Source organism: Aquarana catesbeiana, linkage group LG02 (genome assembly GCF_042186555.1).
Source record: "Aquarana catesbeiana isolate 2022-GZ linkage group LG02, ASM4218655v1, whole genome shotgun sequence".
NCBI classification, from domain to species: domain Eukaryota; kingdom Metazoa; phylum Chordata; class Amphibia; order Anura; family Ranidae; genus Aquarana; species Aquarana catesbeiana.
The window spans coordinates 37,214,260-37,240,718 of NC_133325.1; the positions used below are offsets into that span (position 1 = coordinate 37,214,260).

Sequence of the window (26,459 nt, forward strand, 5' to 3'; positions counted from 1 at the left end):
CCTACTGCGCAGGCGCAGCGCCTGCGCAGTAGAGGGGGGTCCTTATCCGCCGAGCGGAACTTTCTCGGCAGAACACCGGCACTGGGGAGCTACAGTTCATCGAGGGAACCATGAATGTCAACATGTACTGTGATATACTGAAGCAGAGCATGATCCCCTCCCTTCGGAGACTGGGCTGCAGGGCAGTATTCCAACATGATAACGACCCCAAACACATCTCCAAGATGACCACTGCCTTGCTAAAGAAGCTGAGGATAAAGGTGATGGACTGGCCAAGCATGTCTCCAGACCTAAACCCTATTGATCATCTGTGGGGCATCCTCAAATGGAAGATGGAGGAGCGCAAGGTCTCTAATATCCACCAGTTCCGTGATGTCATCATGGAGGAGTGGAAGAGGACTCCAGTGGCAACCTGTGAAGCTCTGGTGAACTCCATGCCCAAGAGGGTTAAGGCAGCGCTGGAAAATAATGGCGGCCACACAAAATATTGACACTTTGGGCCCAATTTGGACATTTTCACTTAGAGGTGTACTCACTTTTGCATAGCTGCCAACTGTCCCGGATTTCCCGGGACATTCCCGGGACTTGGACTTCATTCCCGGATTTGTGGTGTCCCGGGAAATGTCCCGAATTTGAATCCGCCGCCGCCGCTAGAGGTCGGCGGCCGGCGGAGACATTGTCTCCGCCGGCCGCCATTTTGTTGAAGTTCAGGAAGATGGCTGGGGGGGGCAAGACGAAGCTTCTGCGTCGCCACCCACCCCCTGCCCCGCTCCGCCTCGGCCCGCCCCGCTCCGCCTCGACCCGCTCCGCCTCGGCCCGCCTACCCCCCGCCCCGCTGCCAGTCTGATATGGAAAGGGGCGGGGGTTCTAGGTGGGGGGGAGCGCGCGCACCGCTGTGGGACACCTGAGGTGAGTGGGGGGGGCACTAGGGACACCTGATGTGAGGGGGGGGGCACTGGGGACACCTGATGTGAGGGGGGGGCACTGGGGACACCTGATGTGAGGGGGGGGGCACTGGGGACACCTGATGTGAGGGGGGGGCACTGGGGACACCTGATGTGAGGGGGGGCACTGGGGACACCTGATGTGAGGGGGGGCACTGGGGACACCTGATGTGAGGGGGGGGCACTGGGGACACCTGATGTGAGGGGGGGCACTGGGGACACCTGATGTGAGGGGGGGGCACTGGGGACACCTGATGTGAGGGGGGGCACTGGGGACACCTGATGTGAAGGGGGGGGCACTGGGGACATCTGATGTGAGGGGGGGGCACTGGGGACACCTGATGTGAGGGGGGGGCACTGGGGACACCTGATGTGAGGGGGGGGGCACTGGGGACACCTGATGTGAGGGGGGCACTGGGGACACCTGATGTGAGGGGGGGCACTGGGGACACCTGATGTGAGGGGGGGGGCACTGGGGACTCCTAATGTGAGGGGGGGCTCCGCCGGGGACTCCTGATGTGAGGGGGGGCTCCGCCGGGGACTCCTGATGTGAGGGGGAGCTCCGCCGGGGACTCCTGATGTGAGGGGGAGCTCCGCCGGGGACTCCTGATGTGAGGGGGAGCTCCGCCGGGGACTCCTGATGTGAGGGGGAGCTCCGCCGGGGACTCCTGATGTGAGGGGGAGCTCCGCCGGGGACTCCTGATGTGAGGGAGGGCTCCGCCGGGGACTCCTGATGTGAGGGGGGGCTCCGCCGGGGACTCCTGATGTGAGGGGGGGCTCCGCCGGGGACTCCTGATGTGAGGGGGAGCTCCGCCGGGGACTCCTGATGTGAGGGGGAGCTCCGCCGGGGACTCCTGATGTGAGGGGGAGCTCCGCTTGGGACTCCTGATGTGAGGGGGGGGCTCCGCCAGGGACTCCTGATGTGAGGGGGGGGCTCCGCCGGGGACTCCTGATGTGAGGGGGGGCTCCGCCGGGGACTCCTGATGTGAGGGGGAGCTCCGCCGGGGACTCCTAATGTGAGGGGGGGCTCCGCCGGGGACTCCTGGTGTGAGGGGGGGCTCCGCCGGGGACATCTGATGCAAGGATGGACGGCTGGTGACACGCTCAGGGCTCCCACTGATTCTGCATTATGGTGAGTTGAATGATTTCATTTTATATTACAATGTAATAATAGAAATAATGCACTTCAATCATCCTGACACCATAACAACCATGGTGTCGGGATGATTGAAGTGCTAACACCAGGTGTTTGGAGTATCTTTATCTGCTGGTTGTTAAACTTTGTTGTTAAACTTTCTAGAATACACATATTTTTATTGTGTAGGATCTGGGGCTGCTGTCCCGTCATTTCCCTCTCTCTCCCCCTCTCTCCCCCTCTCCATACCTGTCTATTTTTGCTAGGCCACGCCTGCTGACGAATGCCCCGCCCCCTAATTATTGGACAGCTCCGCCTACAGCCACAAAAGTGTCCCACATTTTTTTTTTACAATGTTGGCAACTATGCTTTTGTTGCCAGCGGTTTAGACATTAATGGCTGTGTGTTGAGTTATTTTGAGTGGACAGCAAATTTACACTGTTATACAAGCTGTACACTCGCTACTTTACATTGTAGCAAAGTGTAATTTCTTCAGTGTTAGAAGAAAAATATTACAGCGCACACATGCAAAAAAACATTCACCTCCAGCAAGGCTAGTTTAAAAACACCTAAACATTCTCAAAAAGACCTTTTCAAAAATATGGGGATTTGGTCACACCATATTGCTATATGGTGCTAAGCCCACTTACTGCGACAAAGTACCCCATGATTAGTGGGTCCTACACTTTCCATAGATTTGTGAGATCCTGCTTCCCTGAACCAGGAGAGCTACACTCTTCTAAATGGGAGAATTTAAAGGTCTCCACCTATGACACAAGTGGACACTAATGAGAGGTACTTAATGAGGGAGTGGGGTGCTCCTATCCCAAAAGGATTTGGTCAGAATCCATACAATACACAAACAAGATATTTGGGGGGCACACCTTCACATCAAAACTGGTGCAGCCATAAGACCATACAATAGAAGAAAAATATTAGCTTAGCACCATATAGCAATATGGTGTGACCAAATCCCCATATTTTTGAAAATGTCTTTTTGAGAATGTTTAGGTGTTTTTAAACTAGCCTTGCTGGAGGTGAATGTTTTTTTGCATGTGTGCGCTGTAATATTTTTCTTCTATTGTATGGTCTTATGGCTGCACCAGCTTTAATGTGAAGGTGTGCCCCCCAAATATCTTGTTTATTTCTTCAGTGTTGTCACATGAAAATAAAATATTGACAAAAATATGACGGGTGTACTTACTTTTGTGAGAGACTGTATATGCGGGTGTGGAATACATTCTCGACCTGCAGAAAAAATGTACAGATATGCAAAGGTGCCACCAAAGTGTAAGTAGAGGCAAAACTTTATTAAAGCAGAACTTGTCATTTTTTCATCTTTCTATCTATGTAATCTTCTGCCCTTGTTGTTGTTTTAACTTTGGATAGTAAAGCTCTTTTTTTTCTGCCAGTAAATACCTTATACAGCCCACTTCCTGTTTCTTGTCTGGTCATTAGCCTAGGCTTATGACATCATGCACAGCTCTCTCTCTCTCTCACTCTGTGAGAGTTTGCCAGGAAGGGAGGGGGGATGAGTCATAAGAGGGCCAATGAGAGCTGCAGAGCTGGAGGTGTGCCTCTGTGTAAATCCAGGAAGTGAACAGGCAGCAGCTTCAGCTGCCCACAGTTAAAATGGATGCAGCCAGACTCAGTGGAGGGAGATTTCTGGAGCATAATTGGCAAGTACAGAATCACAGTATATATAAAATAATATGCAAAGTGGTTGGAGGGAAGCTTCAGAAAGGCAAAGATGTTTTCATTACAAATTATGTGAGCAGACTGCAGTTCCCAATTGTCAGTGCCCCATGCATTGGCAGACGAACACATTTTTTTTGCACACGCCAAACCACGTGGTGCCGTAGCATCATTCGGCTCACTGCTTCCTACATGCAGACCGCAGCCCGCAATAGCGTGAGCCGCGCCTAAACTGTAAAGCAGACAGAATTCCGTCCAAGCCAATCCTGCAACAGATCCGTTTTATATATATATATATATATATATATATATATATATATATATATATATATATATATACGTTGTGCCATTTGCAGCATGGCCAGATTCCTACAACATGCCAAGAAATTCAGGGATAAAGTTCCTATACGTCTGCTGTCATCTACAGTAACCAATAAGTACTGCAGCTGATCTGGCTGTCTCAATAAAGTTGTTGTTGTTCCATGGATGAGAGCCTCATGCTGTCAGGAAGTGAGCTCTCTAGTGGTGATCTCCTCCCTGATCTGGGCACAGAAGGAGTCACACAGCACACTGACAGCTCTACAGCCATCCTGCAGTGTGCACCGCTCATCCCTGACTGTAAGTACAGGAACGCCTGTCAATGGCTCTGCTCCTGCAATGTACACACTGGGGGGAGATTTACTAAAACTGGAGAGTGCGAAATCTGGTGCAGCTCTGCACAGAAACCAATCAGGTTTGTTAGTCAAAGCGGAGAAACTGAAGTTAGAAGCTAATTGGCTACCATGCAGAGCTGCACCAGATTTTGCACTCTCCAGTTTTAGCAATTCAACTTCAGTACATAGTTCAGATGTACTGGTGCAATGCTGCCTCCCCCCCCCCCTTTTTTTTTTTTTTAATTATTATTATTATTTAAAAAAAAAAAATTATATATATATATAATTTTTTTTTTGGCTATATATATTTTTTATTATTTTTTGTGTTTTTTTTTTTTTTTATATTATGTTTTAGCAATTCAACCTTAGTACATGCTGCAACTGGTGCAATGTATTTTTTTTTACTTGCTTGTTGCTTAGATAGTGATATATATACCCTGTCACCAGAAAACCCACCAAATGAGTATTAAAGTGATTGTAAAGTATGTTTTTTTTTTTAAATAACAAACATATCATACTTGCCTCCACTGGGCAGCTCGTTTTGCACAGAGTCGCCCCCGAACTTTGTCTTCTGGGGTCCCTCGGCAGCTGTCTTGGTTCCTTCCCACATCAGATAAGGGGCTTCCCCAAGGGGGTCACCTTGCGGGTGCGCTCCCGAGTCCAGCATTTGTGTCCACAGACAGGAATGCCGGACTTGGCCCCGCCCCCCGCGTCATTGGATTTGATTGACAGCAGCGGGAGCCAATGGCTGCGCTGCTATCAGTCAATCGAATCAAGAGCCGAGAACCCCGTGGAGAGAGGGACAGCGCATCCCCGCTGGGTCAAGTTCCAGGGCTCAGGTAAGTAAAACGGGGGGGCTGGGGGGGCCGGTCACTGCCAGGTGTTTTTTCACCTTAATGCATAGGATTCGTTAAGGTGAAAAAACACGAAGGTTTACAACCCCTTTTAAAATGGTTGTAAACCCTTACAGACCGCTTTTACCTACAGGTAAGCCTAGATTAAGGCTTACCTGTAGGTCCAAGAAATATCTCCAAAACCTACACGGTTTAGGAGATATTTCCAAAAGACAGGCACTGATGTCTACGGCGCATGCACCGTAAACAACGGCGCACTGAGCGTGCCATCTCTAACGGCGATCATGCCATTAGTGGTGGCACCAGTGCGCGGGAGTGACGTCATCGCGGCTCTGGCCAATCACCGCGCCGGAAGCCGGGATACCCGGAAAGAAGATGGACGCTTCGTAGGAGAACATCGGTAACATCGCAGGCTCCTTTGTCAGGTAAGTCAGCAGCTGCAGTATTTTGAAGCGTGTTGGGTACCAATTTACTTTGGGTAATGTTATCTTTTACAATATAAAAAAAAAATATATTGTACGTAGCTTTCTGAAATCACAGCACCTAACTTTACTGTTCTGTCTTATTTTTTTTTAATGAAAAAAAGTGTACTTTTTCCAGAAAAAATTTGTAAGACCACTGCGCAAATACGGTGTGACATAAAGTATTGCAACAACTGCCATTTTATTCTGTAGGGTGTCTGAAAAAAAAAAAAAAAAATATATATATATATATATATATATATATATATATATATATATATATATATATATATATATATATATATATATATATATATATATATATATATATATATATATATATATATTGTATGTTTGGGGGTTCTAAGTAATTTTCTAGCAAAAAGAAAAACTGATTTTAACATGTAAGCACCAAGTCTGAAAAATAGGCTTGGTCCAGGCTTTGCAACCACTTAAAGGGAGGATTATAACCCCTGTAAGCTTTTTCTTTGCCACCTGTGTCCCATTGCGGATATTTACCTTCACTTCCTGTCTCATAATCAAACAGGAAGTGAGAGGAAATTCCTTGGGGACCCCCAGGTCATCAGAGCCAGTGTTCCCACAGGAAGATTTCCCCTCTCTTACTTTTTACAACCTCAAAATTTTGATTAAATTTTACTTTTACTGATAGTGGTAAACTGGACTCGTAGAGGGTAAATCTCTCTAACGGTAGCACAGACAGAAATGAAAGCCTGACAGGGGTTGTAATCAAAAGAAATGGATAATATATGTATCATCGCATAGTGGTCATGCGGATACAGAATAGTTATGTGTGCCACGTCTAATATGAATAGATTGGGAAAACAAGAAAGTGTGGGCAGGCACCAAGACTTTATAGGCACAATAAGGATACTATATTATTAAAAGTATTGTTTTTATTTCAAAAATATTATATTAAAAAACGGGAAAGGACAAAAAGATAAAAACTAGGTATGACATACAATATGAACAGAATATGCACTCCATACACAATAGGTCAGTTAGTGTAGAAAGAACAAAAAGATTGTAAGAACAACAAAAGACCAACACATCTTATTGATCTATATAGTTACAATACAAATTGTAGGGTTCAAACACTATGTGATGGTGGCAGTCAAATTCTGTGTAAGCTCATAAGCTCGACATGTTACGCGCCTTGTGCGCTTCTTCAGGAGCATAGAGTGGAAAAAACTGTAATAAATGATACAATATTATCAGAATTTCCAGAACATTTTTTGTATGTACATTAACGTATACACCAAGAAGGAAGGAATTAGTAAATAAAATAAGTAAATGGAGGCTGTCTAGAGAAAGCACCAAGGGAGCATCAACCCTGCAGTAATCAGGCGGAGAAAAGGCAATGTGGGGGCAGGTGTAACATAGTACAAATCTATAATAAAGAGTAAGAAAAGTAGAGAAGTGCAATATGAACTAATTAATAGGTAAAGTCAGGGGAGGGGAAGGAGGGGCAAGGGAGGAGTGAGATGGGCAGAAGGGAGGGGGGAGGGGAGGGAGGAAAAGGAGGAAGGAAAGGGGGGGGGGGGAAATTAGGCGGGAATAGGGGAGGGAAGGGGGAGAAAGGGGAGGGAGGGGTTAGGAAAAGAGTGGCAGGAAGAAAGGAAGGAAGAAGGAGGAAGGGAGGGGGGGGGGGGAAAGGGGGGGGGGGGGAAAGGGGAAGGGGGGAGAGAGGAGGGGGAATACAGGGAAGGGAGAGTGGGGGGGTGGGGAGAGAGGAGGAGAAAGGATGGGAGTGAAGGAAAAGGAGGGGGGGAGGGGAGAACACTAACAGGGACGGAGGAGGAGGAGGGGGAGAAAAGGGGGGGGTTGGGGGGGAAAAAGGGGAGGGAGGAAAAAAGGGGGCCGGAGACGGAAAAGAAGGGGGGAGGAGGAGGGGGGGGGAAGGGGGGGAGGGGGGAGAGAGGGATTAGGGTAAGTATTAAGTATAATCTATAGGTAATATATGTAGAGGTAATTCCCAGTATATTGAATGGGGATGGCATATGTATTTAAAGGTGATTAGAAGGGGCAAAGATACACTTACCCTAGTCAATGTAGAAACTCATAATTAGGAAGGATAAAAACCCACAAACGTAACCGACTCTTTAGTAGATAGTAATAATTCCCAGCATTTTGGTGGAGAAGGCAGGGGAAAGAAACGGAAATGCTGTCGATCAAGGACAGGCTTGTAAATTTCATCAAGATATATGAACATTAAAGTTCCTTGCGGAGCTATGTAGTTCCCCCAATCTTGCTGAGTCTGTTAGATAAGTAGAAAGATTGTCATATATAATAGAATCTGGACTGGGTGAAATTGAAGAGGGATGCTGGAAGTGTGGACTTACCTAATTGTAGAACATATAGGAGTAAAGGAACAGAAGTGGGTGGTGGAGCGTAACGCCGCTATCTCACCACAGGTAGTAGTTTGTAGAATCAGTACACAGAGAGACGCCATGACGGCGTCTCTTGTACACCCGCCCCGCCTGTAGTCACCAATCGGCAAGCCCGACGTGACGTCATTCAGGCCGGCCGCTGGCGCGTACTGCGCATGACCCAATCACCGGCGCATATCAAAACAGCTGACAGCGCGCCGGGGAGAGGGGCGGCAGTCGCGTCTAGGTAACCAAGCAACCAGAGGGGGCCGGATCTGGAGCACAGACCGCTCATCCCCCTGTGGGCAAGTCATCCAATGGCGCAAAGAGGGGCAGACAGAGGGGCGGTCCAATACCCTGCATCCAATGGATCTGGATGCAGGGAGGTCCGACACCACGCATCTGCCCATCCATGTCGGCCAACGGATGTCCGTCCACAATGGAAAGGGGGGGGAGAGAGAGGAACGGCGCAGACACGGCCGCACCGACTTGGCAGCCATGGGATACCGAACGCGCCACCATCCACAGTCATAGTAGAGGTGGCGCTGGGCGGCCGCACATTGCCCCTAGTGGCCCCACCATAGCGCTGCAGATGGAAGCTTTACCCCAGGTGGTATAGACAATCTCCATGATACATCTGTAAATACAATGAACACATGAAATTACAAATTATAAGAACCGTATATATTCATATAAATATGAGTATCAAAATAAAGGTGGTTGTAATCACTCTTCACTCTCCACCTTTTTTTATTTATACTTTATTTGAACAAGCTGAAGTTGGAAGCGGATTGGTTACTATGCAGAGCTGCACCAGTTTTAGTAAACCCCCACTTTGTGTCCATGCACATGTATGCCCCGTACACAGGGTCGGATTTTCCAATGGAAAATGTGTGATTGGACCTTGTTGTCGGAAATTCCGACCGTGTGTGGGCTCCATCACACATTTTCCATCGGATTTTCCAACACACAAAGTTTGAGAGCAGGATATAAAATTTTCCGACAACAAAATCCGTTGTCGGAATTTCCGATCATGTGTACACAAATCCGACGCACAAAGTGCCACGCATGCTCAGAATAAATAAAGAGATGAAAGCTATTGGCCACTGCCCCGTTTATAGTCCGGACGTACGTGTTTTACGTCACCGCGTTCAGAACGATCGGATTTTCCGACAACTTTGTGTGACCATGTGTATGCAAGACAAGTTTGAGCCAACATCCGTCGGAAAAAATCCTAGGATTTTGTTGTCGGAATGTCCGATCAATGTCCGACCGTGTGTACGGGGCAGTAGGCTTCTGCAGGCGTATTAACCACTTGCTTACCGGGCTCTTACACTCCCCTCCTGCCCAGACCAATTTTCAGCTTTCAGCGCTGTCACACTTTGAATGACAATTGGGCGGTCATACAACACTGTACTCAAATTACATTTTTATCATTTTTTTTCACACAGATAGAGCTTTCTTTTGGTGGTATTTAATCGCTGCTGGGTTTTTTATTTTTTGCTAAATAAAACAAAAAAGACCAAAAATTTTGAAAAAAAAAACAAACAAAACTGTTTCATAGTTTGTTATAAAATTTTGAAAACGGGTAATTTTTCTCCTTCATTTGATGTGCGCTGATAGGCAGCACTGATGGGCACTGATAAGGTGGCACTGGTAGGTGGCACTGATTATGAGACAATGATGGGCATTGATTGGCAGCACTGGTGGGTACTGGTAGGTGGCACTGGTGGGCACTGGCAGCTGACACTGGTGGTGTTTATTTTTTGCTAAATAAAACAAAAAAAACGAAAATTTTGAAAAAACAAAACAAAACTGTTTCATAGTTTGTTATAAAATTTTGAAAACAGGTAATTTTTCTCCTTCATTGATGAAGCTGCACTGATGGGTGGCACTGGTAGGTGACACTGATAGGGAGCACTGACCTGTGACACTGATTATGAGACAAGGATGGGCATTGATTGGCAGCACTGGTGGGTACTGATAGGTGGCACTGATGGGTGGCACTGGTAGGTGACACTGATGGGCAGCACTGATCTGTGGAACTGATTATGAGACAGTGATGGGCAATAGATGGCAGCACTGGTGGGTACTGATAGGTGGCACAGTGGGCACTGGCAGTTGACACTGGTGGACACAGAAAATGCAGCCGCAGCTTTCTGTGTGAGGGACCGATGTCCCTCTGACAGAAGCCGGTAATCAGCTTTTTTTTTTTCCCTCACGCTGACAGCGTCAGGGAAAACAAAATGCCGTTTACCGAGCTTCTGTTTACATCACGTGATCAGCCGTCATTGGCTGACAGCTGATCACGTGGTAAGGGGTCAGGATCGACCCCTTACTTGGACCTGTGATCAGCCGAGTCTCATAGACTCGGTGATCACAGAGCGCGCCGCACGCGGCTCGAAGGGATGCACAGACAGTGCTTGCACGGGAGGACGTCCTCCCGGCAATTAGGGCCCGCATCGTCTTTCAGCTATAGCGCGGGCGGCAAGCAGGTAAAAGTGTTTACAGGCTGAAAAAAATAAAAACGCACCGCCAGTGCAGCGTGTTCGGGAGAGGAGCTTTTGTGGAGAAATAAAAACCACTGAATGTGTCTGAATGCATGCAAGCGTTTCCGAATGCACCTAAACGCTAGGTATATTTAGCACTTGAGCATTCATTCAAACCATTGGCCAGAAAAAAATGAATATTTATTTATAAATGAATTTATGCTTGCTGTGGGGGCACCCAGCAGGAGGGAGGGGCCTGGAGCGCCGGTGTTTCGGCAGATTAGGCGACCCATCGGAATTTGGTAACGGAAGCAGCGTTCTGCCGCCGCCATCTTGCTACACCCCACACTCCTCCACAGTAAGGATACAGTGAGAAGGTGCCAAGCGGACATCTTGTTACACCCACCGGAGTCTCGCATTTCACACTTATTTTTAACAGTAAATTCAGCTTATATAGTGGGATACGGGATTTTCAAATCCCTCAGACTGTTTTGATGTTGATTTTTTTTCAAAGCAGTGGTGTTCTGTCAGATTAGCAAACCTGTGAGATCAGCAGGCTTCTTTTAAAAAATTCTATCTAAACAGTCTAACGGATTGTTATATACTGTATTGCACTATATAAGCTCGGTTTACTGTTAAATATAAGTGTGAAATGCAAAATACCCGGTGGGTGTAACAAGATGTCCGCTTTCCCCCTTCTCACTTACTGTGGAGGAGTGCGGGGTGTAGCAAGATGGGGACGACGAAACGTCACTTTAAGCTCATTTACTAAGCTCTGGAGCTTATTTTGTCTTTAGTAAATCAACCACCCAATGCGACGATGCATCTAAAATAAGGCGTGTAATGAAAAGGGGAAAAGTTTTTGTTTTCAAAAATGTACCGTATTTATCGGCGTATAACACGCACTTTTTTCCCCTTAAAATCAGGGGAAAATCGCGGGTGCGTGTTATACGCCGATCCCCTGCGATCCTGACCTGTCAGAATTAAAAAATCGCTGACCGCGATTTGAAAATGGCGCCGCCGGCGCCGAAATACACAGTGCCGGTCCTCGGCTCTTCTCGGCGGCTTTCGGTTTCACTCGAGCGCCGCCCGAACCTAGCCGAGTATACTCGGCTAGTTTCGGATAGCTCCGCTCACCGTCCGAGTGGAACCGAAAGTGAACGAGAGCCGCCGAGAAGAGCCGAGGACCGGCTCTGTGTATTTCGGCGCCGGCGGTGCCATTTTCAAATCGCGGTCGGCGATTTTGAAGCTCACAGGCTTCAGCAAGGCTGGACTGGGGCAAGGCTGGACTGGGGCAAGGCTGGACTGGGGCAAGGCTGGACTGGGGCAAGGCTGGACTGGGGCAAGGCTGGACTGGACACTGGGGAAGGCTGCACTGACATGGCTGCACTAGCAAGGCTGCACTGACATGGCTGCACTGGGCAAGGCTGCACTGACAAGGCTGCACTGGGCAAGGCTGCACTGACATGGCTGGACTGGGGCAAGGCTGCACTGACATGGCTGCACTGACATGGCTGCACTGACATGGCTGCACTAGCATGGCTGCACTGACATGGCTGCACTGGGGAAGGCTGCACTGACAAGGCTGCAATGATGGGCATTTAAATGTAAGTTTTTTTCCCTTCAACTTCCCTCCTAAAAGTTTTTTTTTCCTTAAAATTCCCTCCTAAATTGAGGTGCGTGTTATACGCCGATAAATACGGTAATTAACATGTTGATTAGGGTAGAAACAAGGAACCAGGGAAGGCAAAAAATGTAAGCCGATAAACGTCAACCTAAGGCTCCATTCACACTCCATAGCCATGCAACTCTGGAGTGCGACGTTGACGCAGCTTTAGATGGATGCGACTTGGATGCAGCTTTGGCTTTGACCAATGATAAGGGACGTGTGTTGCATGTATAACATTCAGGGGCGACTTTCATGTGACTTATTTTTAGGGTATACATTGCAGTCTATGGCACTCGGGTCGCATGAAAGTCGCACCAAAGTAGTGCAGGAGTCTTTTACAAGTTGCTGCGACTTTAAGTCGCACATACACTATATTGTAAAAAAAGTATTGTTGCGCCTGCTTTTACAGCCACATAAAAAGTGAAAATAAAGGTGCGCCTTTCTAAACACTTCTTTCTAAAAACATGTGGAGTCGACCATAAGGCCGGACCCCGAGGTAGCAGCCCAGGCCCCGAACAGACCTCACCAACACCTTTTCCTCCAACTGGGCATGAACCTCTGGAAATCAATTCCTTCCATCTGCCCATAACCTACAGCAGTGACCGATCGATTCAGTCCAGCACGATCTACACCTCCTCTTCTAAGCTACATGAACTTTATTGGCATCCCAGTGTAAAGCCTCATAAACACAATCGCATTTTCTGCAGGGAATTGTGTGATGACAGACTGTTGGCCTAAAATCCGACTGTTTGTATGCTCCATCGGAAAATTGTTGTCCAACTTTCGGCCAACAAATGTTGGATGGCAGGCTGGTACATTTTCGGGGCGGACAACGGTCTGTTGTCAGATTTTCGTATCGCGTGTACACAAGTCCGTCACACAAATGTCCAAAGTACAAACACGCATGCTCAGAATCAATGCTCACCAAACACGACATTAGCAGAAGGTGCCCAAAGGGTGGCGCTGAAAGAGCTGAGATTCCTCGTAGTACGTCACTACGTTCGTGTTTGTTGGCCGACAATTGTGTACCGTTTGTATGCAAGACAAGTTCCCGGCACACGCCCTTCAGACCAAAGTCTGACGCTCTCTTGGCCAATAATCTGATCGTGTGTACGAGGCTTTAGTCTGTAGGGTTCAATATTGAGTTGGCCCGCCCTTTGCAGCTATAACAGCTTCAACTCTTCTGGGAAGGCTGTCCACAAGGTTTAGGAGTGTGTCTATGGGAATGTTTGATCATTCTTCCAGAAGCGCGTTTGTGAGGTCAGGCACTGATGTTGGATGAGAAGGCCTGGCTCGCAGTCTCCGCTCTAATTCATCCCAAAGGTGTTCTGTCGGGTTGAGGTCAGGACTCTGTGCAGGCCACTCAAGTTCCTCCACCCCAAACTCGCTCATCCGTGTCTTTTTGGACCTTGATTTGTGCACTGGTCCAAATCTTTTGGTGGAGGGGGGATTATGGTGTGGGGTTGTTTTTCTAGGGTTTGGGCTTGGCCCCTTAGTTTCAGTGAAGGTGTCAGCATACCAAGACATTTTAGATAATTTCATGCTCCCAACTTTGTGGGAATAGTTTAGGTGGCCCCTTCCTGTTCCAACATGACTGCCCACCAGTGCACAAAGCAAGGTCCATAAAGACATGGATGAGCGAGTTTGGGGTGGAGGAAGTTAACTGGCCTGCACAGAGTCCTGACCACAACCTGATAGAACACCTATGGGATGAATTAGAGCGGAGACTGTGAGCCAGGCTTTCTCGTCCAACATCAGTGCCTGGCCTCACAAATGCACTTCTGGAAGAATGGTCAGACATCCCCATAGACACACTCCTAAACCTTGTGGACAGTCTTCCCAGAAGAGGTGAAACTGTTATAGCTGCAAAGGGTGGGCCAACTCAATATTGAACCCTATGGACTAATGCCCTGTACACACGATCGGACACACAAAATTCATCGGATTTTTTCCGACGGATTTTGGGCCAAACTTGTTTTGCATACACACGGTCGCACAAAGTTGTGGGAAAATCCGATCGTTCTGAACGCGGTGGCGTAAAACACGTACGTCGGGACTATAAATGGGGCAGTAGCTCTCTTAATTTATTCTGAGCATGCATGGCACCTTGTGCGTCGGATTTGTGTACACACGATCGGAATTTAAACAGTCGGATTTTGTTGTCGGAAAATTTTATAGCCTGCTCTCAAACTTTTTGTGTGTCGGAAATCCCGATGGAAAAAGTCCAATGGAGCCCGCACACGATCGGAATTTCCGACAACAAGCTCCGATCGCACATTTTCCGTCGGAAAGTCGGACCCTGTGTACGGGGCATAAGACTGGGATGCCATTAAACGTCATGTGCGGGTAAAGTCAGGCGTCCCAATACTTTTGACACTATAGTGTATATGAACGGTTGACATTGAAAAACATGGGGTGCAACAAACCATACGTAAGTGTGAATGGAGCTTTAAGGAGGACTGCACTGACCGCCTGCACATTGCTGCAATATTTGGTTTTCTTTAAAGCCCAATCTATGTTTTTAATTCTTTTATTTTATTTTTTAGGTTATCGTTGACCTCCTCAGGAGCCTTTTGTCTTTCTTCCTGAGGACGACCTAAACTTCAGCAGCAAGTTAGTGTCCTGTGAACTATAATATTGTGTAATATCAGTTATCTCTTCGATGACTAAGATGAGTTTTTTATGTGACACAATGAAGATTTCAACATGTCTTTTAGCCAGTGATTGTATATAAAATCAATGGAAGGCTAAGGGTGGCCACACATGTCACAATCTAGTTGTTCAATCCATTTTTGATTTATCAGCAGTAGTGTGAGGGCATGCCTGGCTGACGTGGATCGTTTGGGCAAGCTTTCATACCAAGAAAGGAAGTTTAGGGTCGTTGTCCTGCTGGAAGGTGAACCTCCGCCCCAGTCTCAAGTCTTTTGCCGACTCTAACAGGTTTTCTTCTAAGATTGCCCTGTATTTGGCTCCATCCATCTTCCCATCAACTCTGACCAGCTTCCCTGTCCCTGCTGAAGAAAAGCATCCCCACAACATGACGCTGCCACCACCATGTTTCACGGTGGGGATGGTGTGTTCAGGGTGATGTGCAGTGTTAGTTTTCCGCCACACATAGCGTTTTACTTTTAGGCCAAAAAGTTAAACTTTGGTCTCATCTTGTCAGAAACCACGAAATCACACTTGTTTACTAATAAAAGTAAAAAAAACAAACATAGTCAAAACATAGCCAAAGTTCAGTAACCGGAACGGATAGTCAGCCAAGTCAGAAGGTCAGGGATCAATGTAGTGGAACAGCAAGCAGGATCTGGAGCCAGAAGGGATGTCAGCAAAGCAAGTCTTCAAACAGGATCGCAGGAGAACGTTTCTGCGATGTTGACCGAGGCGCAGGCAGAGATCCTCTGTACTGGACGGCTTAAGTAGGCAGGACTGACGAGCAGGATATCATCAACAGCTGAGTAACTGTGGAGAGATAGGAGCTGGCAATTAGCCAACTGAGCCCAACCCTGACACATCTGACCAGAGCACCTTCTTCCACATGTTTGCTGTGTCCCCCACATGGCTTCTCACAAACTGCAACAGGACTTCTTATGGCTTTTTTTCAACGATGTCTTTCTTCTTGTCACTCTTCCATAAAGGGCAGATTTGTGGAGAACACGACTAATAGTTGTCCTGTGGACAGATTCTCCCACCTGAGCTGTGGATCTCTGCAGCTCCTCCAGAGTTACCATGGACCTCTTGGCTGCTTCTCCGATTTAACCTCTTGCCGACCAGCCGTCCTCATTATACTGCGGCAGGTTGGCTCACCTGCGCAGACCGCCGTAGGTGTACATCAGTCTATGCAGGGAGGCTAGCAGACACGTGCCGGCGGGTCCCGCGAACTTTATGTCAGCCGGCGACCCACGGTTGCGGTGTACAGAGGCAGAACGGGGAACTGCCTATGTAAACAAGGCAATTCCCCGTTCTGCCTAGTGACATGTCAGATCTTTTGTTCCCAGTCATCGGGAACAGCGATCTCTGTCATGTCCTAGGTAGTCCATGCCCCCTGCAGTTAGAACACACCCAGGGAACACAGTTAACCCCTTGATCGCCCCCTAGTGTCAACCCCCTTCCCTGCCAGTGACATTTATACCGTAATCAGTGGCTATTTTTAGCACTGATCTCTGTATAAATGTCACTGGTCCCAAAAAAGTGTCGAAAGTGTCCGCTCTGTCCGCCGCAATGTTGCAGTTTTGCTAAAAATTGCTGATCACCGCCATTACTAGTAAAACGAAAATGAATAAAAATGACATAAATCGATTCCCCAGATGCTATAACTTTTGCACAAACCAATTAATTTTACGCTTATTAAGATTTTTTTTTTTTTTTTTGTTTTACCAAAAATATGTAGAAGAATACATATTGGCCTAAACTGATGAAGAATTTTTTTTTTTTTTTTTTAATTTGGGGATATTTTATTATAGCAAAAAGTAAAAAATATGTTTTTGTTTCCAGAATTGTTGGTCTTTTTTTGTTTATAGTGCAAAAAATAAAATTTTTCCTTCCACTTCACAATTATTTGCCACCTTGTGTTGGTCTATCACAAAATCCCAATAAAATACATTTACGTTTTTTGGTTGTAACCTCACAAAATGTGGAAAATTTCAAGGGGTATGAATACTTTTTCAAGGCTCTGTATATCTCCGTTCTCCTCATCCCTAGACAAAGGCGAGCCATTAACCCACACAGTGATAGCACAGTCACACTGCATGGGAAAATGGTTTTTTTTTTTTCTTTTTTTTTCCACCCAGGAATTATTTTAAAAAAAAAAGTTTTAGATAGGGTTCATCTTACAGTTGGCAAATGTTTGTATTTTATTATGATTAATTTTTTTTTTTTTCTTTTTTAAAACGCAGAAATGCCTAAATGCGTAGTCAGGAGATGTCCCCATCGAACTGGAAAAAAGTCAATTTTCCCTCAGATCGTTCTTCATCCGTTCCCCAAGAACATTATGCTTATCAAAGACTGGCTTCGCTTGGCGGGAATGCAAGAAGAAAACTTGGAAATCGTCTCTTTAGAGATCCTGGGGGACAGACGGTCAGACAAATACAGAATGTGCTCGGCGCACTTTACGCAAGATTCCTATATTTTAAAAGGATCAAAGAGAGTCCTTAAAGTGGATGCCAAGCCAAGTACGTTCCCAGAATTATCGTTACTGGATTTTGCACATCCGCCAATGATGCATAGAATTGCTCAACGAGCACGGATCGAAAAGAGCGCGGCCATCTCCGCAGATGATCGACCTGTACAGGCAAAATGCAAATGTCACGCATGTCCCAAATCGGCCCTTGTCCATTCAAGTACTCAAACCGAGGAGTCTGATTTTCTCATCCTTGCGTCTGTTGATCCATACCTCAGACTAACCAACCACCAGCACATTGGCATGGACCATGGCTATTCTCAAGCTTTACATCAAGAACATCCCACAGCAGAAAGAGCAATGGCCACCAAGGTACCACCATCTCCTCATATAATCCCCGTCAAGAAATGGGAAGTGACAGACTTTCAGATCCTGGGAGAAAAAAAAACAAATGAAAATGGCTTTCTAAATTTGGAGGACACAAGATCACATACAACATATATGGGTGAAGGAATTATCACGAGTGAAGAGCCCTCCTTTAAAATAATAACTGTTGAAGACTGGGAGCCAGCTGAGATTCAAGCAAAGCAAGGGAATTTCCAAAATGGAAATGGCATGTTGCCTTTGGGGGAAATGGACTCAAAAAACGGAAAGCATACCGATCTAATGCCATCATTCCATACGGTATCCAACCAGAAAAGGGGAGCTAATGTCACTGAAAGAAGGAAAGAGTTTATCGAAAATGGAAATTTGTCATTGGAAAAGCCAATCCATGCGACCGTTGTGCCATCCTTTGGCAAGAGTCCTTTTAAAAACAAGGAAGGCGAAAAAGATAAAGTAGAGAAACAAGATCCCTGCAAGCAGAGTATGAGTTCGCTGGTTGAGAATTCAGTGGAAAGTGACCTTTCCAACGCAACAAAACCCAAAAGAAGAAAAAATGGCCAAGATGCTATTTTGTCTGATTCATTAAATCCTTCATTTGATGAGGAGGAGACTACAGTGCCTCCTACGCCGCCCTTGTCGCTGGAGGAGAAGTACGCCAAAGAGAAGAAGTATGTTGTGTTTGAATCGTGCCTGGATGTCCTTCTGCTCAACATGCGTTGTCAACGAGACGACTGTTCGGAAAAGATAAAACAATATCACAAGCACGCTGTGGGCTCCTTGTTAGTGGTCTTCGCCACGTGCTGCAGGGGTCACAATTGCAAGCTTTGGGAAAGCCAACCTCGTGTGAACGGAGTTGGTGCCGGAAATGTTTTGCTGGCGACGATGCTTGTACTGACTGGCTCAAGTTTTACAAAAATCAAGGGGCTGTGTGACATTATAGCTCTGCAGATATTTTCAGAATCCTCTTTCCATAGGTACGAAGATAAATATATTTTTCCAAGTATTGACCAGTGGATACAAGAAGAAGATGAATCTGAAATGATGTGCAGAATCGAGGAAGAAGACACAGTTTTAGACAGAAGACGATCTGTGTGAAAGAAAACAGAAGGGACTGTTGAATGTCATCGTGACGGATGTCATGGGTAACAACGTTTTTAGAACTGTAAGGGTGCATGAATTACCTAGTGCACACCTCAGTTGGAATAGGGCTTCGAATAAAAGGGGCTTTTAGATATGTAAAGACAGAATTTTAGAAGGTCAGTGCAGCGCCATCGAAAGAAAGTTTTGAGGTATCAAGCTTTTGTCCGAAACAAGAAAGAGTAAGGAGAGGACATGGCTGGTACCTTCTAAGAACCTCCTTCAACAGCCAGATATAGCTATTCATCTCTTCCCCAACTTTTTCTGTCAATACAATAGAATGTTCCTCAAGTTGGACAACCAACATTCTTTACCAGAGGAAGGCAAAATCAGTAATTTTGAAGAGTAAAGTAGAGTCTAAATTTGAAATTTTGCGTGAAGTTTTATCACGGTTGATAGTTTACGTTTTTTGGGGGTTTTCGAGATGTGCAGAAATCACACATATACTTTAAAGGTATTACATTTTTAATTAGGTAATTACAGATAAAGATAACAAATTTTATAACGTTAGAAAATTTTACGAATTCTTAGCTATAGATGCCTTTTCGCCAAGGGTTCTCTGTCTTTACGGCTTGGCATTGGCATGATGATCAAACCAGGCACATACATTAAGCAGCCCTGGGATGGAACAAGTTTTTTTTTTCCCAATCTTGGCTGTGGTATATACAGGACTAGTGTTTAAGCAAGTGACCAATCGCAACTGGTTTGGAGAGTGATATCATCTTTAATTAGGTAATTACAGATAAAGATATATATATATATATATATATATATATTTTTTATAATATTAGAAAATGTAACAAATTGTTAGCTATAAATGCCTTTTCGCCAAGGGTTCTCCGTCTTTACGGCTTGGCACGATGATCAAACCAGGCACATACATTAAGCAGCCCTGGGATGGACCAAGTTTTTTTTTTTTTTCCAATCTTGGCTGTGGTATATACAGGACTAGTGTGTAAGCAAATGACCAATCGTAACTGTTTGGAGAGTGATATCATCTTTTTAAGGAAGATAGTGGGCTCGGCCATATGGTCAGTTTACAATGATATTCCTATAGCATTAGGTCAGTTAAGGTAAAGCCTTACCTGTGTCTTTATATGGCCCCTTAACCAGGTTTTTGGAGGCAAAATAGAATCAGATAGTCTTCGAAACAAGAATATAGAACTAACTTGCGATTCAACTCTAAATAAAATGTTTCCAAAGCTAAATTTAAGCAAGACTATTACAAGACTAGTGTATATAATTGTTAGATTATGAGTTTCCCTACGCAAAAGCACCTAAATAATAAAGTCAAAGTTGACTGTTGGTGAGTTCAGCTATCCATTGGCTTCTCTTGAAAAACATGGCAGCAAGATGTCCTGGCCGAGTCCCAAAGTTCCTGCTTTATATTTCTGTAAATGCAAAACTAGTCTGGCCTTGTAAGGAAGAACCCCCCTCATAGTTCAGGAAAGTCAGTTTTTAAAATTTTATTGGCGGACTAGCCAAAAGATGTAAAACTTAGGTGTGTGGATTTGGAATTACTCAAAACTGAAATATCAGTTTGATCTCAACAGCCCCTTTGAAGACAGACAAGCTGCTTATGTTGAGAAGAAAAACAACAATACAATGTATTACAATTAAAGTGAGTTTACATGTTTCAAGACTAAGCGCCGGTTCACATTAGAAGCGGCACGACTTGCAGGTCGCCTCACCGAGGTGACCTGCACACGACTGCCGCGGCGACTTGCAAGACGACTTCTGTATAGAAGTCTATGCAAGTCGCCCCCAAAGTAGTACAGGAACCTTTCTTCTAAGTCGGAGCGACTTGCGTCGCTCCGATTAGAACGGTTCCATTGTACAGAACGGGAGGCGACTTGTCAGGCGGCTAGGTCGCCTGACAAGTCGCCCCCGTGTGAACCGGCTCTAAAGAAATCTATATGAATGATTGGGAGGGGACATTTTTTGTACACCCAGCAAACTTCCTGCCAAGTAAACCCAAAGACAATCTGACCGTGTGTGGGCTCCATCGGACCTGCAGCGGACTTTTTCGGTCAAAATCCGCTCGTCTGTATGCTAGTCCGACAGACGAAAACCCATGCTAGGGCAGCTATTGGCTACCGGCTATCAACTTCCTTATTTTAGTCCGGTCGTACGTCATCACGTACGAATCCGTCGGACTTTGGTGTGATCGCGTGTAGGCAAGTCCGTTCGTTCAAAAGTCCATCAAAATTCCGTCATACCAGTCCAGTCGAAAAGTCCGCCCGTGTGTACGCGGCATAACAGTTCAATCTCAACTGCACATTAAATGTTCCCACACTAGTAGTACCCTTACATTATCTCCACAAATCGGGAGAACTTATTCATACATCTCTATTAATACTTTTATTGTTGTTGTAAGGCAACATACTGTACGTATTTGTTTACCCATTTAATCTATTTAAAAAATATATATATATATATATATATATATATATATATATATATATATATATATATATATATATATATTAATATATCTATTTTCTGGGAGAATTTTTACACTGTTTACAATGTTGATGGGTTACACCCAATATTGTTATATAATGGTGTATACTACAACCGATTAAAGCAAGTTGAGTTCTTTGTTACTTGTTCAGCTATTTCATTTCTATGATTTCAATGTTTCCTGGATCAGTAGCTTGAAGTGAAGCAAGATCGATCACTTGCCGCAGTTTTACTGCTACAGGGTTGTAGCTGTGCACCAGATCACATGTGTATATACACGTGATCCTGCACTTCCGGGTAGGGGGCGCGCATGCGCGCCACCAGCAGCTTGCTCCCGCTGTGGACACACACAGCGGGAGCCAATCCAGCGGGTACCACGGACTTGATGTCTACCGGCACCCGCTGATCATTCGGTACACAGGCAGAACGGCAGTCTATGTAAACAAGGCAGATTGCCGTTCTGTCAGTAGGGAAGGCATTGACCCTGTGTTCCTGCAAAGCAGGGACAAGGATCCGTGTCTTCCCATAGTAAAAGCACCTCCAACACAGTGTAGGAAAACAGGCTAGGCACACAGTTAACCCTTTGATCACCCCTGGTGTTAACCCCTTCCCAGCCAATGTCATTAGTACAGTGTATATTTTTTAGCACTGATTACTGTATTAGTGTCACAGGTCCCCAAAAAGTGTCAGTTAGTGTCCACTCAATGTCGCAGTCCTGCCGCTATAAGTCCTTGTTCCCCGCCATTAGCCACTAGTAAAAAAAAAAAAAGTCTCATAGTTTGTAGACACTATAACTTTCACGCAAACCAATCAAATTACAGGCAGTCCCCGAGTTACGAACACAGTAGGTTTGTTCGTAAGTCGAAGTCGTTCGTAAGTCGCAACACTGCATTCGGAAGTGTAACTTCCGGTCGGAACACTGCATTCGGAAGTGTAACGTCCGCCTGTGCATGGATGTGGGATGTTCCGGGCGCTTGTTATGTTATCTGGGGCGTAGTACGGCAGTGTGGGATGTGTCCGGAAGTGCTGGAAAGGTATCCAGGACCCGCGTGGAGCACAAGCGGCCGTCGTAAGTAGGAGTTGAGGCTGTTCGTAAGTAGGAGTCGTTCGTAACTCTGGGGGTTTGTAACTCGGGGACTGCCTGTACTATATTTTTTTTTTATACCAAAAATATGTAGCAGAATACATATTGGCCTAAATTAAAAAAAAGAAATTTAGATTTTTTTTTTTTATAGCAGAAAGTAAAAAATATACTGTATATATTTTTTTCCAAAATCGTTGGTCTTTTTTTGTTTATAGCGCAAACAATAAAAAACGCAGAGTAGATTTAATACCACCAAAAGAAAGCTTGATTTGTGTGGGGGGGGGGGGGGGGAGACATACATTTTATTTGGGTACAGTGTTGCACGACCGTGCAATTGTCAGTTAGGCCTCTTTCACACGAACGATCTGTTCAGATCCGCCTGTCAGTTTTTTAGGCGGACCTGAACGGACCCTCCATAGACCTCTATGGAGCGTCCGCTGACATCCGACCCGCTCCGATCTGAAAAAGTGTAACGGAGGAAAAACCTACTTTTCCATCCGTTTGCGGATCGGATCGGGTGACGACGGACTCTATGGTTCGTCATCATCCGATCCCCCATAGGGGAGAGCCTGCGCTCTGACAGGTCGTGACGGACCTGTCATCTGCCTGCTCAGCGGGGATCGAGGGAGCGATCCCCCGCTGAGCAGAGCGGGCTCCGTACACGGACACGTCCGTGTGAAAAAGCCCTTAAAGTAACGCAATGCTGTATCGCAAAAAAAAAATGGCCTGGTCAGGAAGGAGGGGTAAATCTTCCGAAGGTCAAGTGGTTACGTTTTGCACCCTCAGAAAACGAGTGAGTTCCAAACTTCCTGTAGTGGGTTGATAATGCTGCCTTTGCTGCACTGATATCTCAAACCATGTTGCCAGCCCTGACAAACCTCACCCCTTTTGTATTATGGAGAACAGGGCAAGGCTGACAGCACAGCTTGACATTTCATTGCAGTAGAGAAGAGTCATGACTTCGGGAAATTGGGAGCACACTGTTTTTTGTTGTGTTTTTTTTTTTTTTTTGGCGGGATTAACCTGTATTTTTCTGCACTATGCAGAGGTGTACTGATTGTGTTTTTGCTAAGACATACAGTGCACAGAGCTCATTCACAGCAAATGTTTAATAGTTTGGGGGATTTTTTTTTTTTTTTTGTAACATCTTTATACAAGAATATAATAAAACAGCTGAGGCTTTTGAGTAAATAAAGGCCATCGGTTACAAGATACAGGAGGTGCACACCTTAATGCAATAGTCTACACACAACCTAAGATCCCCGATATAGTAATAGTCCCAGGATGTCCTTGGAAAACAGCAACCCTTACAATCCAAGTGCAGTGAACATCCATGCCAAAGAATATAAAAAAAAAAAAAAAAAACGATCTCAAAAGTGAAGCAAAAATTTGAAGGCCTGTGAAGTCTCTCTATGGATGAGCTTGATGAAACCTAAACTGAGAAAGTGGGAGGTGGTGGGGAGAGAGAGAGATGTACCAAACAAAGATCCCTGTTGCCTCTCCCACGGGAGAAGGAATTGGGGACACCTAAGGAGAAAAGACAGGTCGGCAACCCTAGCCTGTTACCTTCATAAGCTCGTAAATAGAAAATGGCCATAATAAAAAAACTGTGTTTTAATATCGATTGTTTGTATGTGTCACAGGATGTGAACTTCATCCATAATGCCCAGGTTTCGTAAAACTGAAAATGTATCCATACACTGATAACGCCACTCCAACAACCAGTCCCTGACCATCGGGACCACAGAGGATTTCCAATACACAGGTATAAGGCTTTTGCTAGCATTTAGAAGGTGGGGCAACAGTGATCTTTTTTTATTTGCCTGCAGACAGGGAGGTGGCATGAAATAGTATAGGGAGGGCAAAAAGAAATACCCCCTGAATGGGACTTTAAAAGACCACCAACTCTGAGGTATAAAAAAAATATCTTTCATTGAATATAAATCTAGACAATATGGTCTTGGATAAAAAGACGTATAACGTCTACACACTGCATAAAAATATTGAACGAAAAACAAAACACCAATACAATGAATGAAATACAAATTGACATATGTACTCTCCGAAGGGTGGTGTTAGGATTACTCTCCTCTTGTGATCAGTCGAACTCCAGGTGTATTCAAAAGCAGACAATTTATTTCAGATGTGTCACACAAATGGATGATGCTTACAAGTCAAAAGATGCAGTAAGAATCATACAAAGAGATGAACATCCCCCCTCCTAATACCTACAATAATATAGAGATAACGCTTCTATTGGCTGAGGAAACACACATAGCGTGCCTGGTACAAAATGGTACTTTATTTGCCAATTAGTGTTTCCTGTACATTCTTGTTCTACCATATATGGTTAAGCCTAATCATCCTACAACTTACTATGGAGTTAGTTAAAGCAAACGATACAGCAAGTTAGTACAACAATGTGCTCAGAAGTCATCTTAAGAAAAATCTCAGGGTTATTGTTTTTCTAATGGTCACACAATAAACATTTAAAACTTTTCTAACATTCCCTCCTCTTGTGTGACTATTTTATCTCAACGCATTTCGATGATAGTCCCAGTGTTTGTACACTTTAGGACTGTATGTCATTAAGTTGAGCTTCAATGTCCACATAGGTCTCCTCAGAGGTAGGAAGGGCTTGATACATTGTTCTTGAGACTGCGGTTTCAATCAGTTTCTGTGAAAGTCCTCGAATACAGGGAATGCAGCAGCATCCGCAAGTGACCAAAATGGCCAATACCACAGCAATTGAGATCAAACATGATGTGATAAGTCCAGTCCACTTACCGAACCATTCTTCAAGCCAGTTTGTTAATGGATCATTAATACCTGAGTTTTCCACTAATTCATATTCGATAGAGCAGTCAGTCCTTCCAAGGCTCTGGTCACGGTCCCTCCAGCAGCTGTATTATTAGGGATAAAGGTGCAACACATGCTACCAAACATTTTGCATACCCCTCCTCTTTCAACTAGGACCATATCTAAGGCCATTCAGTTCTGCCATGCCATTAGAGATGTGGTGGCCAACTGTTCTGTTAGGCCCTTCACAGCGTCCCTAGTATAGTTTACAAACCGTTGTTGGTTATAGTGTATGTGTGTGTGTGTGTGTGTATATGTATATGTATATATATGTATGTATGTGTGTGTGTGTGTATATATATATATATATATATATATATATATATATATATATATATATATATATATATATACACATACATACATACATACATACATACATACATACATACATACATACATACATACATATAATCCAGTCAACATTTTTATCTATAGTCACCCACCAGAGAAGAGACTCAAACCCAGTTGTCACCTGATTCCTGGCCCTAAACTCATCCAGCACTCCGCGAGGAACCCCAATCTCATCTATGTAGATCCCGAGAGTCAAATGACCCTATGGGAGAGGTGTCCCTCCAATACCGTTGGCGACTCTTAGTCCACGGGTGTTCTGACAGGATCCTCAGGGGCATAGCCAGCTGGACCATAGCGCAATCCCCTCGGGCATTGGCCAGTATCCTAGCTTACAGTTTCTTATCCCCACACATCCACCAGACATCAGCTCTCTGAATGTCATGTTCAACCCAGTCACCATTGCCCATGTTAATCCTCTCCCTACAATAGTCATCGGGTAGCGACCCAAGATCCACCCCGCTACGATTCCCTGGGAGTGCAAAACAAGTAAAGTTGCCTGGATAAGCAGTAACCGCTGGAGGTATCGGAGGTTTCTGTACTGGGGGAAACAACAAACTCAACGTGTGACAAGTAGAATTTGTTTCAGGTTTATAACTCTTATTATATAATCGCAACATACATTTTAAACCTTCTGGATCTGTATTGTGATCTAGAGGAAAAGGAATAGTTGCTAAATGTAGTCTTGCTCTGGCACAAGCTAAACAGTTTTCCGTTTTAACCGTGTACCTCAACCATTCTAACCACTCATTTTTTCCCTGGTATCCTGTCTCCA

At 45.3% G+C, this 26,459-nt stretch overlaps 1 protein-coding gene across 2 annotated transcripts; it reads left to right on the top strand.

Annotated features, from left to right (window-relative positions):
* Positions 1 to 4,245: 4,245 nt before the first annotated feature.
* On the top strand, positions 4,246 to 21,522 carry LOC141126800 (uncharacterized). Of its 2 annotated transcripts, XM_073612790.1 has the most exons (3): positions 4,246 to 4,392; positions 14,834 to 14,900; positions 17,183 to 21,522. In XM_073612790.1, exon 3 carries the CDS (start codon positions 17,185 to 17,187, stop codon positions 18,883 to 18,885), a length of 1,701 nt encoding a protein of 566 aa, XP_073468891.1. In that variant the 5' UTR covers positions 4,246 to 4,392; positions 14,834 to 14,900; positions 17,183 to 17,184; the 3' UTR covers positions 18,886 to 21,522. The 2 variants fall into 2 exon arrangements, with proteins under 2 accessions (XP_073468891.1, XP_073468892.1); XM_073612791.1 differs by lacking the exon at positions 14,834 to 14,900 and having other exon boundaries at positions 4,278 to 4,392.
* The last annotated feature ends 4,937 nt before the right edge of the window (positions 21,523 to 26,459 follow it).